This window comes from Lepidochelys olivacea (assembly GCF_965140295.1).
Source record: "Lepidochelys olivacea isolate rLepOli2 genome assembly, chromosome: 10".
Lineage (NCBI taxonomy): Eukaryota > Metazoa > Chordata > Testudines > Cheloniidae > Lepidochelys > Lepidochelys olivacea.
This window is the reverse complement of record NC_140420.1, coordinates 80973455-80987973: the sequence shown is the minus strand read 5'-3', so window position 1 is coordinate 80987973 and position 14519 is coordinate 80973455. Positions and strand designations below refer to the sequence as shown.

The 14519-nt window shown below is 42.4% G+C and overlaps 1 protein-coding gene across 2 annotated transcripts in view; it reads right to left on the bottom strand.

Annotated features, from left to right (window-relative positions):
• The window catches only part of MAP2K5 (mitogen-activated protein kinase kinase 5), a 212626-nt gene that overhangs the window by 178830 nt on the left and 19277 nt on the right, over positions 1 to 14519 (bottom strand). For both annotated transcript variants that reach the window (XM_084641235.1, XM_084641236.1), the window contains exon 3: positions 13895 to 13962. In XM_084641235.1, coding sequence (XP_084497361.1) covers positions 13895 to 13962 — 68 coding nt within the window. The remainder of the gene's footprint in view (positions 1 to 13894; positions 13963 to 14519) is intronic.

Below are 14519 nucleotides of genomic sequence, written 5' to 3'. Positions count from 1 at the left end.
AAAATGAACCATGTCAGTGTTCTTGGAAAGACGTTAGCAGCTTCCCAACCCTACAAACATTTGCTACCAGGCCCAGCCACTACCATGAGTGCCTTAGAATGTATGCTATAACAGAGCTACTCTCTGCAGTCCATTCTCCCAGCATGCAATTTACAAGAACTCTCAAAATTTCAGTATTTTAGGGTAGCTAAATCTTACCTACATCATTTGGTAATCAGCCCCAGTGATGATGATGGCCAGCAGCCCCTTTAACCATCAGTTTTTTTGTTTTTAAGGGATTTTTTGCTTTGGTTGTTTGTTTTCATTTTATTGCATTATTTTTTGAGAAAAAGGTAGCACGCCCTGCAAAAAGATTATCCCCAACTCTGCCGGCAAGGCAGATGGATGTCCACAGAGTTATAACAACCTCACTTCCAGGAACAAGAACAAGTAATTTTATTGTCTCCACTATTTTCTTTAAGATTATGGCAGATTCATTCCCACTCTTGGAGACTAAAAAGCTCCAGGATGTTTTTATAAGCCACCAAACAACAGACAGACTGCTAGAATGTGAAACCATCATGTGCATCACTGAAACAGCCAACTGTTGTAAAACATCAGAGACAAAACAGGTAGAAACAAAATGGCTCAGACTGGAACAAGATTATTTATAGGCATCCCATAAATCTTAAGGCATTTGGGAGGGCAAAAGAATTGGGCACTTACAATTGCTAACATGCTGAAATTTCAACAATAGGCCTGGATTCATGCCAGAATGATGAACCTGCAAAGTAGTGATTTGTAAAACTGTGCTGGAAAAAAATGCAAGTATCCTTATCGTATCACGTCAATAAACCCAGAAATACAACAAGGAGTCTGTTGGCACCTTAAAGACTAACAGATTTATTTGGGCATAAGCTTTCATGGGTAAAAAACCCACTTCTTCAGATGACACAGACTAACACGGCTACCCCCAATACTTGACACTAATAAACCCAGAGATTTCTTGAGGATTATCAATGAATAGATTGGTTATAGACAGATCTCATGGGAAAGTATCATTATTGAGCCAGTAGAATAATAAAGAAAAAGCTGTAGAATCCAAAAATTTTACCCCACTGCGGATAAAATTCTTTTAATATCAGACTTGCAAGAAGATAGTCTGGTCTCTTCAGAATGCAAAGGCAAGTGAGGGAAGGTTGGGTGGGAAAAAGGTTTAATTCATCATCTCCTTAGAAGATCTGAACCTTACAAATAGGTGAATTGGCATCTGGAACCTGAAGTTCTTTTACTCTCCTGGCTTAAGTCACTGACATTAAGAATAACATCTCACAGTGAAACTGGAGCACTTGGTATTCAGTAATAGAAGGAATGCTTAACAAGGAACACTGCATAGAAGTTCCCAGAAGTAATCTCCTCAGATATCAAAAGATCATGGCCTAGCAAAGAAAGCCTTCTGCATGTTACTAAAATGAACTGGGGCAATGAATGCGTACGTATGAAGCCTGTAACCCACACAGAGACAGGCACAGGAACATGACTTATGCTGACAAGTCTTCCATCATATGTTCTAGTCTAATTCCTTACAATTGTCATTAGAAATGACTGAAGTGATTTTCAAAAACTGTTATGATCTGATGATTTTAAGGCATTTTGATCTCGAGCAAGACTCCGAGGGAACACAGTGCAGAATACTGGGTAAACCACTTTTGTAGTGCTGAAACCATACTGGCTTGCTAATTCCCTGTGGCACTTGGAACTACAGCCAGCTGTCTTCAATCTGATAATACTTGAAAACTCCAGTGTCATCAGACATTGAGGATCAAAGCTACAATGCAAGTGCAACTGTCAAGGTTCCTCCCCCACTCTGAACTCTAGGGTACAGATGTGGGGACCTGCATGAAAAACCTCCTAAGCTTATCTTTACCAGCTTAGGTCAAAACTTCCCCAAGGTACAAAATATTCCACCCTTTGTCCTTGGATTGGCCGCTACCACCACCAAACTAATACTGGTTACTGGGGAAGAGCTGTTTGGACGGGTCTTTCCCCCCAAAATACTTCCCAAAACCTTGCACCCCACCTTCCTGGACAAGGTTTGGTAAAAAGCCTCACCAATTTGCCTAGGTGACTACAGACCCAGACCCTTGGATCTTAAGAACAATGAACAATCCTCCCAACACTTGCACCCCCCCTTTCCTGGGAAATGTTGGACAAAAAGCCTCACCAATGTGCATAGGTGACCACAGACCCAAACCCTTGGATCTGAGAACAATGAAAAAGCATTCAGTTTTCTTACAAGAAGACTTTTAATAAAAATAGAAGTAAATAGAAATATAGAAATCCCCCCTGTAAAATCAGGATGGTAGATATCTTACAGGGTAATTAGATTCAAAAACATAGAGAACCCCTCTAGGCAAAACCTTCAGTTACAAAAAAGATACATAGACAGATATAGTTATTCTATTCAGCACAATTCTTTTCTCAGCCATTTAAAGAAATCATAATCTAACACATACCTAGCTAAATTACTTACTAAAAGCTCTAAGACTCCATTCCTGGTCTATCCCCGGCAGAAACCAGCATATAGACAGACACACAGACCCTTTGTTTCTCTTCCTCCTCCCAGCTTTTGAAAGTATCTTGTCTCCTCACTGGTTATTTTGGTCAGGTTCCAGCGAGGTTACCTTTAGCTTCTTAACCCTTTACAGGTGAGAGGAGCTTTCCCCTGGCCAGGAGGGATTTCAAAGGGGTTTACCCTTCCCTTTATATTTATGACACGCCCCCCAAATCTCAGCTAGGGTGAAACACTGGCTGGGATTTCTTCCTGGAGCTCTAGGAAAAACAGAGTTAATAAGACACATGCATCTCTAAATATACTACCAAGTACATAAAGACTAACAATATTTTCCACATCTCAAGGACAATTTTAACCAGTTGATTCTGGGAAACTTTCACGGGAGAGTGCATCAGCCACTTTGTTAGAAGCTCCTGAGATGTGTTGGATGTCGAAATCAAAATCTTGGAAAGCTAAACTTCACCGAAGAAGTTTTTTGTTAGTTTCCTTGACGGTGTGAAGCCACTTCAGTGCAGCATGGTCGGTTTGCAGGTGGAAATGCCGTCCCCAAACATATGAAAGCTTTTCCAGAGCGTAGACAATGGCGTAACATTCTTTTTCAGTGACTGACCAGTTGCTTTCCCTCTCAGACAGTTTTTTGCTGAGAAACACTACAGGGTGGAATTCTTGATCAGGTCCTTTCTGCATTAAAACTGCTCCCACACCACGCTCGGACGCATCTGTGGTTACTAGGAACGGTTTGTCAAAGTCTGGGGCCCTTAGTACAGGGTCAGACATGAGTGTCGCTTTAAGCTTGTTAAAGGCCTTCTGACACTTTTCGGTCCACTGAACGGCATTTGGCTGTTTCTTTTTGGTTAGGTCTGTCAGTGGGGCGGCGATTTGGCTGTAGTGCGGTACAAATCGTCTGTAATAACCGGCCAAGCCTAAGAAGGATTGAACCAGTTTCTTTGACTTTGGGACAGGCCACTTTTGGATAGCATCCACTTTGGCCTGTAGGGGGCTGATAGTTCCTTGACCCACCTGGTGTCCAAGGTAAGTCACTCTGTTTAGGCCTATTTGACACTTCTTAGCCTTAACAGTTAGTCCTGCCTACCTTATGCGCTCAAGGACTTTTTGTAGCTGTTCCAGGTGGTCTGCCCAGGAATCCAAAAATATGGCCACATCGTCAAGATAGGCGACTGCATATTCTCCTAATCCTGCCAGGAGACCATCTACAAGTCTTTGGAAAGTGGCGGGTGCATTTCGCAGCCCGAAAGGGAGTACATTAAATTCATACAGCCCGAGATGTGTGGTGAAGGCTGACCTTTCCTTGGCAGATTCATCTAGCGGTACCTGCCAGTACCCCTTCGTTATGTCCAAGGTAGAGATGAACTGGGCCCGTCCCAGTTTCTCTAATAGTTCATCTGTGCGTGGCATTGGATAGTTGTCTGGGCGAGTTACAGCATTTAGCTTACGGTAGTCCATGCAAAAACGTATTTCCCCGTCTGGTTTGGGAACTAGAACCACTGGAGATGCCCATGCACTTTCAGAGGGGCGGATTACACCCATCTGTAACATATCCTGGATCTCCCGTTCTATAGCAGTTTTAGCTTGAGGAGAAACCCGGTAAGGTTGGACCCTAATTGGGTGAGCATTACCTGTGTCAATAGAGTGGTATGCCCATTCAGTCAGTCCTGGGGTGGCTGAGAACGTTGGCGCATAGCTAGTGCACAGCTCCTGGATCTGCTGTCGCTGCATACGCCCAAGGGTCATGGAGAGGTTCACCTCTTCCACACCACCACCACATTTCCCTTCGTAGTAGACACCTTCGGGCCACTCAGCTTCGTCTCCTCCCTGGGCTGTAAACTGACAAACCTTTAATTCTCTGGAATAAAAGGGCTTTAGAGAATTAATATGGTACACCTTAGGCTTTCGGTTGGAGGTGGGGAATGCTATGAGATAATTAACAGCTCCCAGGCGCTCCTGGACCGTGAATGGCCCTTCCCACGATGCTTCCATTTTATGGGCCTGGAGCGCCTTAAAGACCATGCCCTGGTCCCCTACTTTGAAGGAAGGCTCTCTGACATGTTTACCATACCAGGCTTTTTGCTCTTTTTGAGCATCCTGTAAGTTTTGTTTAGCAAGGGCTAAAGAGGTTCGGAGGGTGTTTTGTAGGTTGGTTACAAAGTCCAGAATGTTAGTTCCTGGAGAAGGTGTAAATCCCTCCCATTGCTGCTTCACCAACTGCAATGGCCCCTTAACCTCACGGCCATATACAAGTTCAAATGGGGAAAACCCTAAACTGGGGTGTGGTACAGCTCTGTAGGCAAAGAGCAACTGCTGCAACACTAGGTCCCAATCATTGGAGTGCTCATTTACGAATTTACGTATCATGGCCCCCAAAGTTCCATTAAACTTCTCCACCAGGCCATTTGTTTGATGGTGGTAAGGAGTGGCAACCAAGTGATTTACCCCATGAGCTTCCCAAAGGTTTTCCATAGTTCCTGCCAGGAAATTAGTCCCTGCATCTGTGAGGATGTCGGAGGGCCAACCTACCCTGGCAAAAATGTCTGCTAGTGCCTGGCACACACTTTTAGCCCTGGTGTTGCTTAGAGCTACTGCTTCCGGCCATCGGGTGGCAAAATCCATGAAAGTCAGTATGTACTGCTTTCCTCTGGCTGTCTTTTTCGGAAAAGGACCCAGAATATCCACAGCTACTCGCTGAAATGGAACTTCAATGATGGGGAGTGGCTGGAGAGGGGCTTTGACCTGGTCTTGAGGTTTTCCCACTCTTTGGCACACCTCACAAGACTGAACATAGGTAGAAACATCCTTGCCCATTCCCTCCCAGTGGAATGACCCCCCCAAACGGTCTTTGGTCCTGTTCACCCCAGCATGGCCACTAGGGTGATCGTGGGCTAAGCTCAAGAGCTTGGCCCAGTATTTAGTTGGAACTACCAACTGTCTCTGAGGATACCAGTCTTCCTGGTGTCCCCCAGAAAGAGTTTCCTTGTATAAAAGTCCTCTTTCTACAACAAACCTGGATCGATTAGAAGAGCTGAGAGGCGGTGGGTTGCTCCGTGCCGCCGTCCAAGCTCTCTGGAGGCTTTCATCTGCTTCCTGTTCGGTCTGGAACTGTTCCCTTGATGCTGGAGACGACAGTTCCTCATTGGATTGTGGACCTAGGCTTGGTTCCTCTGGAAGCGATATAGGGGATGGAGCTGTTTCTGTTGACTGTGAACCGCTCTCCGCTGGTGCACTATGTTGGGATTCAGGCTCCGGCTGAGCCCTCTTGTGTCGGGTTATCGGCTGCTGCCAGTTCAGGGTCGGTGGGGCCCTCTGGTGTTGAGGTTGCAAGTACTGGATTCAGTGCTGACACTGGGTCTGGTGTTGGTTGTTTGGCTGGTTCCGGTTCTGGGACTGGTTCCGTCTGGGTCTCTGGGACTGGATCCACTACTGCTGTTGCAGACATTGGCCTGGGGTCCGGGTCCATCACCTCTGACCGGGTCCTGATAGAAGTTTCCGGAACAGAGCTAGGCCTCACGGCTTGTCTAGCCTGGCTGCGGGTGACCGTTCCCACCCTCTTGGCCTGCTTCACATGATTGGTGAAGTCTTCCCCCAACAGCATGGGGATGGGATAATCATCATAGACTGCAAAAGTCCACATTCCTGACCAGCCCTTGTACTGGACAGGCAACCTGGCTGTAGGCAAATCCAAAGAGTTGGACTTGAAGGGTTGAATCGTCACTTGGATCTCTGGGTTGATTAAATTGGGGTCCACTAAGGAAGCATGGATAGCTGACACTTGTGCTCCGGTGTCCCTCCACGCGGTGACCTTCTTCCCGCCCACACTCACAGTTTCCCTCCGCTCCAAGGGTATCTGGGCCTGTGGACCTCTGGTGTGATTCCGGTGCAATGAACTGTAATCTGTTGGGGTTCTTGGGGCAGTTGGCCTTTACATGCCCCAGCTCGTTACATTTAAAACATCGTCCAGCTGACAGGTCACTGGGGCGAGGGGGGTTGCTGGAGAACGGGGTGGTGGGACGATAAGGGGTCTGGAGGGTTCTTTGGGAGGTAGGTGGGGCTTTGGGCGGCCCCCAGTAATAGGGTGGGGTCTGGGGTTGTCCCTTCTGGTCTCCGCTCCAACTGCGACCAGTTTTCTTCTTCTCTGCCACCTCCACCCATCTGGCTCCAATCTCTCCTGCCTCGATTACAGTTTTGGGCTTCCCATCTAGGATGTATCTTTCTATTTCCTCAGGAACACCCTCTAAGAATTGTTCCATTTGCATTAGGAAGGGCAAATTTACTGGAGATTCAACACTTGCTCCTGATATCCAGGCATCCCAATGTTTCACAATGTGGTAGGCATGTCGGGTAAATGACACGTCTGGTTTCCACCTTAGGGCTCTGAACCTCCGACGAGAATGCTCGGGTGTTATCCCCATTCTGACTCTCGCCTTGGATTTAAACAGTTCATACTCGTTCATGTGTTCTCTAGGCATTTCAGCCGCCACCTCAGCTAAGGGTCCACTGAGCTGTGGCCTCAGCTCTACCATGTATTGGTCAGTAGAGATGCTGTACCCAAGGCAGGCCCTTTCGAAGTTTTCTAAGAAGGCCTCAGTATCATCACCTGCCTTGTAGGTGGGGAACTTTCTGGGATGGGAAGTGGTACCTGGAGAAGGATTGCTAGGGTTTGTTGGTATATTCTGCTGAGCCTTTATCTTCTCCACCTCCTCCACATGCTTCCTCTCTTTTTCCTTCTCCTCCTCCACATGCTTCCTTGCCTCCATTTCCCTCTTGTGGGCAGCCTCCTGTACCTCCTTCTCCAGCCGCATGAGTTCTATCTGTCTTTCATGTTCCCTTTGTTTTTCCTCAGCCTGAAATTTGGCTAATTCCAGCTGTAGTCGAGCCGCGGATTTTGTCATTCTAACCTCTCTGTTTTTAACTAACTTTACACCCGAGGTTTAGAAATAAACAAACAAAACTTGGCTGTAAAATTTTGCTGTGCTGGAATAGAATACCTATTCTCTGATAGTGATTGTCAGCCTACAGAAAAAGACAATTCCCTTGTCTCTGCTCTGGGCCCAAATCAAAGCAAAAAACCTCCAACTACTTGGAAACCTGCTTACCCAGCCCAAAGAAAAAGCAAATGGGTAGAACACACACCCCCTATTTACTTTTAGGAGAAAAAAAAACCTCTGGGTTGGAAGACTGTGAATTTCCCTGCAGGAGTTAAGTACCCTGCCTCCAGGCAAAGAAAACCTGGGGGGAGGGATAGCTCAGTGGTTTGAGCATTGGCCTGCTAAACCCAGGGTTGTGAGTTCAATCCTTGAGGGGGACATTTAGGGATCTGGGGCAAAAATTGGGGATTGGTCCTGCTTTGAGCAGGGGGTTGGACTAGATGATCTCCTGAGGTCCCTTCCAACCCTGATATTCTATTCTATGATTCTAATTCACAAAGATAATCCCCTTTTGTCCCTGCTTGGCCACAAAGCAGAGAAAAAACAAGCTGCTTTCAGTTTCAGCTGCTTTCTGGACTTCCTTTCCAAAGGAAAAAAAAATTTCCTTTTTAAAATTTGTATTTCTAGTTCAAAAAATCTCATCTGGATCTCAAAATGATTTCAGGTTAATCCCACCACTATGCCACCATGTCAAGGTTCCTCCCCCACTCTGAACTCTAGGGTACAGATGTGGGGACCTGCATGAGAAACCTCCTAAGCTTATCTTTACCAGCTTAGGTCAAAACTTCCCCAAGGTACAAAATATTCCACCCTTTGTCCTTGGATTGGCCGCTACCACCACCAAACTAATACTGGTTACTGGGGAAGAGCTGTTTGGACGGGTCTTTCCCCCCAAAATACTTCCCAAAACCTTGCACCCCACCTTCCTGGACAAGGTTTGGTAAAAAGCCTCACCAATTTGCCTAGGTGACTACAGACCCAGACCCTTGGATCTTAAGAACAATGAACAATCCTCCCAACACTTGCACCCCCCCTTTCCTGGGAAATGTTGGACAAAAAGCCTCACCAATTTGCATAGGTGACCACAGACCCAAACCCTTGGATCTGAGAACAATGAAAAAGCATTCAGTTTTCTTACAAGAAGACTTTTAATAAAAATAGAAGTAAATAGAAATAAAGAAATCCCCCCTGTAAAATCAGGATGGTAGAGATCTTACAGGGTAATTAGATTCAAAAACATAGAGAACCCCTCTAGGCAAAACCTTCAGTTACAAAAAAGATACATAGACAGATATAGTTATTCTATTCAGCACAATTCTTTTCTCAGCCATTTAAAGAAATCATAATCTAACACATACCTAGCTAAATTACTTACTAAAAGCTCTAAGACTCCATTCCTGGTCTATCCCCAGCAGAAACCAGTATATAGACAGACACACAGACCCTTTGTTTCTCTTCCTCCTCCCAGCTTTTGAAAGTATCTTGTCTCCTCACTGGTTATTTTGGTCAGGTGCCAGCGAGGTTACCTTTAGCTTCTTAACCCTTTACAGGTGAGAGGAGCTTTCCCCTGGCCAGGAGGGATTTCAAAGGGGTTTACTCTTCCCTTTATATTTATGACGGCAACAACATTACCCATGTAACAAGTTTCTTACTTCTACTGTATTGAAATATCTCTAGATAAATTAGGATGAACAATGTCTATGCTATCTATTCATCACTCTACATGCAACTCCTAATGCTGTGCTATATTCTCATTGGCTTGCACTCAGCAAGAAACACAGATTAAAAAAATCAGGGGTTTGATCAGTGTTGAAAAACTAAACTGAAAGGGAGAGAGACATTCTTTCCTCAAGCTTCTTGGAGAATATTACAAATCAATAGAGGAAAAGGCCATTTTAAATTACAATGGCTATATCAAAAGAATGCTTAACACAGTCCTTCATTTAATTAGCAACGATCAGAATATGTAGGTTTGCAATATTTTTCTTACAATAAAAAACATTTCATATTTTAATTAAAAATTTACAGTGTGTTCATCAGGCAGTCACATCAGAGAAAAAGCTTTAGTTCCATTGGTGTCCTAAAAGTATCTTGAAAGAAACACTATGAAAACAGGTTGTTGATTGACACACATTCATAAAACAGCTGTCACAGCAGCATTTTCAACATCATTTGGCTGCAGAACTCCTTCAGTACAAGTCTCTGTGGCAACAAAATGACTACATTTTTTTACAGGACAATTTATTACAATTTTGGTTTTCTTCTCACTGTCCCTTAAAAATACACAGCGTGAACAAAAAGCTCAAAAACACAGAATGGTCCCATTGTAGCTTAGTATCTTGCACACTTATCTACATAATAACTTCTGTGACAAAATTCTTATGCACTAGATATCCTTCATGTCACATGCAGCACATAAATGTGCACCATTAAGAGCCCGGGGTTGCTCAGCAATTTAAATAATTGATAAGATTTCAGTTATAAAAAGGAAACATTTTCAGTTTTAATACAAAATTTCTTTATGCCCCTGATAAAAAGGCATGATGATTTTGAAACATTGCCAGAAAACATTCAGATGTCAACAAATACTAGGATATTTCCACTTTAGTTTAAGCCTAAGGAGCTGACATTCTCAACCTTTGTTATACACGTTTGGTCTAGGAAAAAAATAAACATGACCTTCTCCACCATTAAACCCAAGTGTAAAAATGTTTGCTGTATTCCAGTCCTCCATTTATTTCTGTCTAAATATATAAAAGTTATGTTTCTCTGTCTGCCCTCCCCCAAACCACTTCACTAAGCTGACATCACACACACCTCAATGATCAGCTATGCCATTCAAAGGACAGTAGCAGAGAGAAAAGAGGGGAAGGAAATAAGAGATGAAGAAGAGGGACTCCATGTCATTTTACCCATGAGCACAATACTGAGAAGTTTTGTGAAAGATAAAAAGTGAAATCATTCTAGTTTTCACTCTATTTATGAAACAGAAGGCGCCTCTTTCCCACAAAAGGAGAATGTCACCATCTGCTAATGGCAAGAGACAAGGCAGATGATATAATTTCTCACCCTTGAATCTGGTCATAGAAGGAGCAGGGAACCAAGCAGGGCTGCAAGATTACCACTCTAGGGTTCACAGTGAAAAAGCAATAAACCCTAATTAAGAGATTCCTACTTTAGGTATTAATTTAGATGGAACATATGGGCCAAAGATGTTAATACAACTCAGTCACTGTCCAACCTTAAACAGTGTTAAACAAGGTTCAGGGTGTGGTATACAGAGACCTGAGCCTGCTTAGTACCATGGCGAATGCATCATTAAACATCTTTTTAAGCTTTTATTAATGATAAAGAAAAAAAGGAAAAATAGTTAAAATGTTTGAAATGTAAAGTATTAAATAGGGGTTTCATTCATTTTAATAACATCCCTTGTTCCCTCTCCTTTTAGCTGGAGAGAGTTTTCAGAAGGAAAATGTCTTTGTTTGACAGTCTCTCAGATAGTATCTAAGTCAGTAATAACTGCCCTTTTGGGGAAAAGAGAAGACGTTAGTTGAGATAAGCATTATTATATGTTATTCTGGCATCTTATGACCTTTTACGTACTTTTTACAGCTGAGCTCACAATTAGTGTAAATTTGTCAGCCCCATTACACACTGAAGTATCCACAAATGTTGTCACATTATACGAAAAGAATAACCCCCAAACCTCCTGCAGTAGTAGTAACAATGAAACAATGTGTTATTATGGGAGCACACATGATCATTTCTTTCACTTTATCAAAGAGACACACTGGAAGTTTCAAATAATCAGGACATTTGATTAGCTGAACATTTCTAGATGTGCTTATTTAGTCCTTCATTAAATTGTAAGGTGTGTGACTAGAGATCAGAGACTAAACATGCAGTTTTTCAACTCAGCAGCATGTGTATCCGGTAACTGTACTTTTAAAAGTACTAAGTAATTACCTACATAAAATATTTGCACTAGATCTTTGTATCAAATCACTAACATGTCCCAGCTCTGTGATTATATCAGGCATACATACTTAGAACTCTCATCAACCAATCAGATTCCTCCTACAAAGTAAATTTTGCAGTCTTTGCAATCCACAGAAGTTCTGGATAAGGAGGGTCTACAGAATCAGCTCTTTAAAAATTTTTCCTTTTTCAATTTTTGCTACTATATGTTCAAAAACAAGTAAAAACATCTAAACATTCTGCCTATCACCTGCTGCAAATGATGGATCAGGCCTTTAGCCATTTTATTACTACACACGAGTCCGCATCTATCCACACACATACACACACTTATATGAAAAGATGTGGATTCATGCACACACACACAATGCCTTACAAAACAGCCAGTCACAAAATCCAGCCTATGACTACATATAGGTACCTTATAATGTCTTTCATTCAAACTCACACTAAATGTTTGTTTATTTTAAAACCTTCAGCAAAGATAATAGACTTACCTACTAACAATTTTACAGTAGCAAACTGAAAGACATCTCCTAATTGGAGTTGCAGCTAGCAAGGGATGTGAAGGGTAACAAGAAGGGTTTCTACAGGTATGTTAGCAACAAAAAGGTGGTCCGGTAAAGTGTGGGACCCTTACTGAATGGGGGAGGCAACTTAGTGACAGATGATGTGGAAAAAGCTGAAGTACTCAATGCTTTTTTTGCCTCAGTCTTCACAGACAAGATCAGCTCCCAGACTGCTGCACTGGGCAGCACAGTATGGGGAGGAGGTGAGCAGCCCTCAGTGGTGAAAGAACAGGTTAAGGACTATTTAGAAAAGCTGGACATGCACAAGTCCATGGGGCTGGATCTAATGCATCCGAGAGTGCTGAGGGAGTTGGCTGATGTGATTGCAGAGCCATTGGCCATTATCTTTGAAAACTTGCGGCGATCCCCTCTATTGGGCAATGGTGAGGCCACATCTGTAGTATTGCATCCAGTTTTGGGCCCCCCACTACAGAAGGGATGTGGATAAATTTGAAAGAGTCCAGCGGAGGGCAACAAAAATTATTTGGGGGCTGAGGCACATGACTTATGAGGAGAGGCTGAGGGAATTGGGCTTATTTAGTCTGCAGAAGAGAAGAGTGAGGGAGGATTTGACAGTAGCCTTCAACTACCTGAAGGGGGGGTTCCAAAGAGGATGGTCTCAAGTTGCAGTGGGGGAGGTCTAGTTTGGATATTAGGAAAAACTATTTCACTAGGAGGGTGGTGAAGCACTGGAATGGGTTACCTATGAAGGTGATGGAATCTCCTTCCTGAGAGGTTTTTAAGACCCAGCTTGACAAAGCCCTGGCTGGGATGATTTAGTTGGTGTTGGTCCTGCTTTGAGAAGGGGGTTGGACTAGATGACCTCCTGAGATCTTTTCCAACCCTAATTTTCTATATTTCTATGCTTTGGGAGAAATAGTTGACACCTAAAATAAGCCTTGATAACAAAACAGCACCCGGTATATTTCTGATGACAAATTCTAAACTAAGCTAACGCATTATAACCCACACAAAAAGCATCTGTAATCAGATGACTGGTACTTCAATGGCTGTACAGTAGTTAATTTTGAAACACTCGAAGTTAAGAAATAAACAGAAAACAGAAAACAAAAAAAATCTTTTTTGGCCAAAAAGTGGATTTTAGCACTTAATATCCATCTTAAAAGAAAAGATCCATAAAACTATTGGTTATTTTCCTGTTCATCCATTTCATTTCAAAGCAAGTGTTAAATGGAAATTTTCACTTAAATTTACAACAAGAAAGATAAATGTAGCTAAAAATGAGTTAAAATAATTGTGATTCAATAAGTTACTGGTTTTGCTTTTAGGATTTTTTGTACATATAAATACATCAGAAATACATCTTTAAATCTTCTGTGCATATTGAGCCTGCAGCTACAATGTAACTCTTCTGTTAGGAGGGGTGAAATAGTCTCCAGATGAAAGTAGATTCGGAAAATTTTTTAGAGCCCAGGGGTTCATTTTTAATGAGCCGTTACTTTAAGTACTGCATAAAAAATACAAGAAATTGATAGTCCATTTAGTCTGCACTATACCTAATGCAAAAGTCATTAAGATGCATTATTCCTAATGTTCATCATATGATCAGTAAGTGTACAACTCTTTTTAAAAATGTCATGCATGCCCACAACTCCATGTGATTTTCAAAAAACAAAAAACAAAACAAAAAAAACAAAAAACAAAAACAAAAATAAAACAAAACCCCCAAAAAAACAAAAAAAACAAAAACCCACCACCTCCGCATAATACAGGAATACATTATGATTATTTTTGTTTATTTTTAACACTTCAATACAAGCAGAATAATGGATAAAATTACAGGAAAATTGAAAAGCATGAAAAACATTCGCCACTTGTTACAATATACCTACATAGGATAGCATGGCTTTCATTTCTTCATCACTTCTAACAGTAATCCGATCACCGTCCTCATCTTCATCTGATAAAAAAGTATTACATTCATTAAGTGAAAAGCCATTTACAGTTTTTAATAAATCAATTATGCCTGTTTACTCTACCTGAACAACGGAACTTCTACAAACAAATGAAAATAAACAGAACGAGCAAGCCAATTACACAAAAAACCCAGAACCTTGAAATGACTGTTGACATCATCACCGTCTGGGGCCTAGACATGTGGTGTGGAAGAAACAAGTGAGGAAAACAAGACCAAGCAGCTGAAAGACTTGAGATGCAAGAGCACAAAAGGATGACAACAGAACATTCTCTAACCGCATATACCAAAGTAATCCCAAATGCACATAAACAGAGGCTATAATTACATTTTAAGAGCAGGGACAAGAACAAAGCACTCGAAACTTTGCTCTCACAATTTACGATGCTAGCAGAACCTCCCTGTGGAATTCCAGTCTATGCACAGTATATTACTCCTTATGCAAATCCATTAAGTCATTCTAGTGACACTGTAAACTCGGAGTGAAGATTGAGTGGTTTCTTAATGGGTCTAGGTCTCCCAAGATGGAATTAAGTGTATTC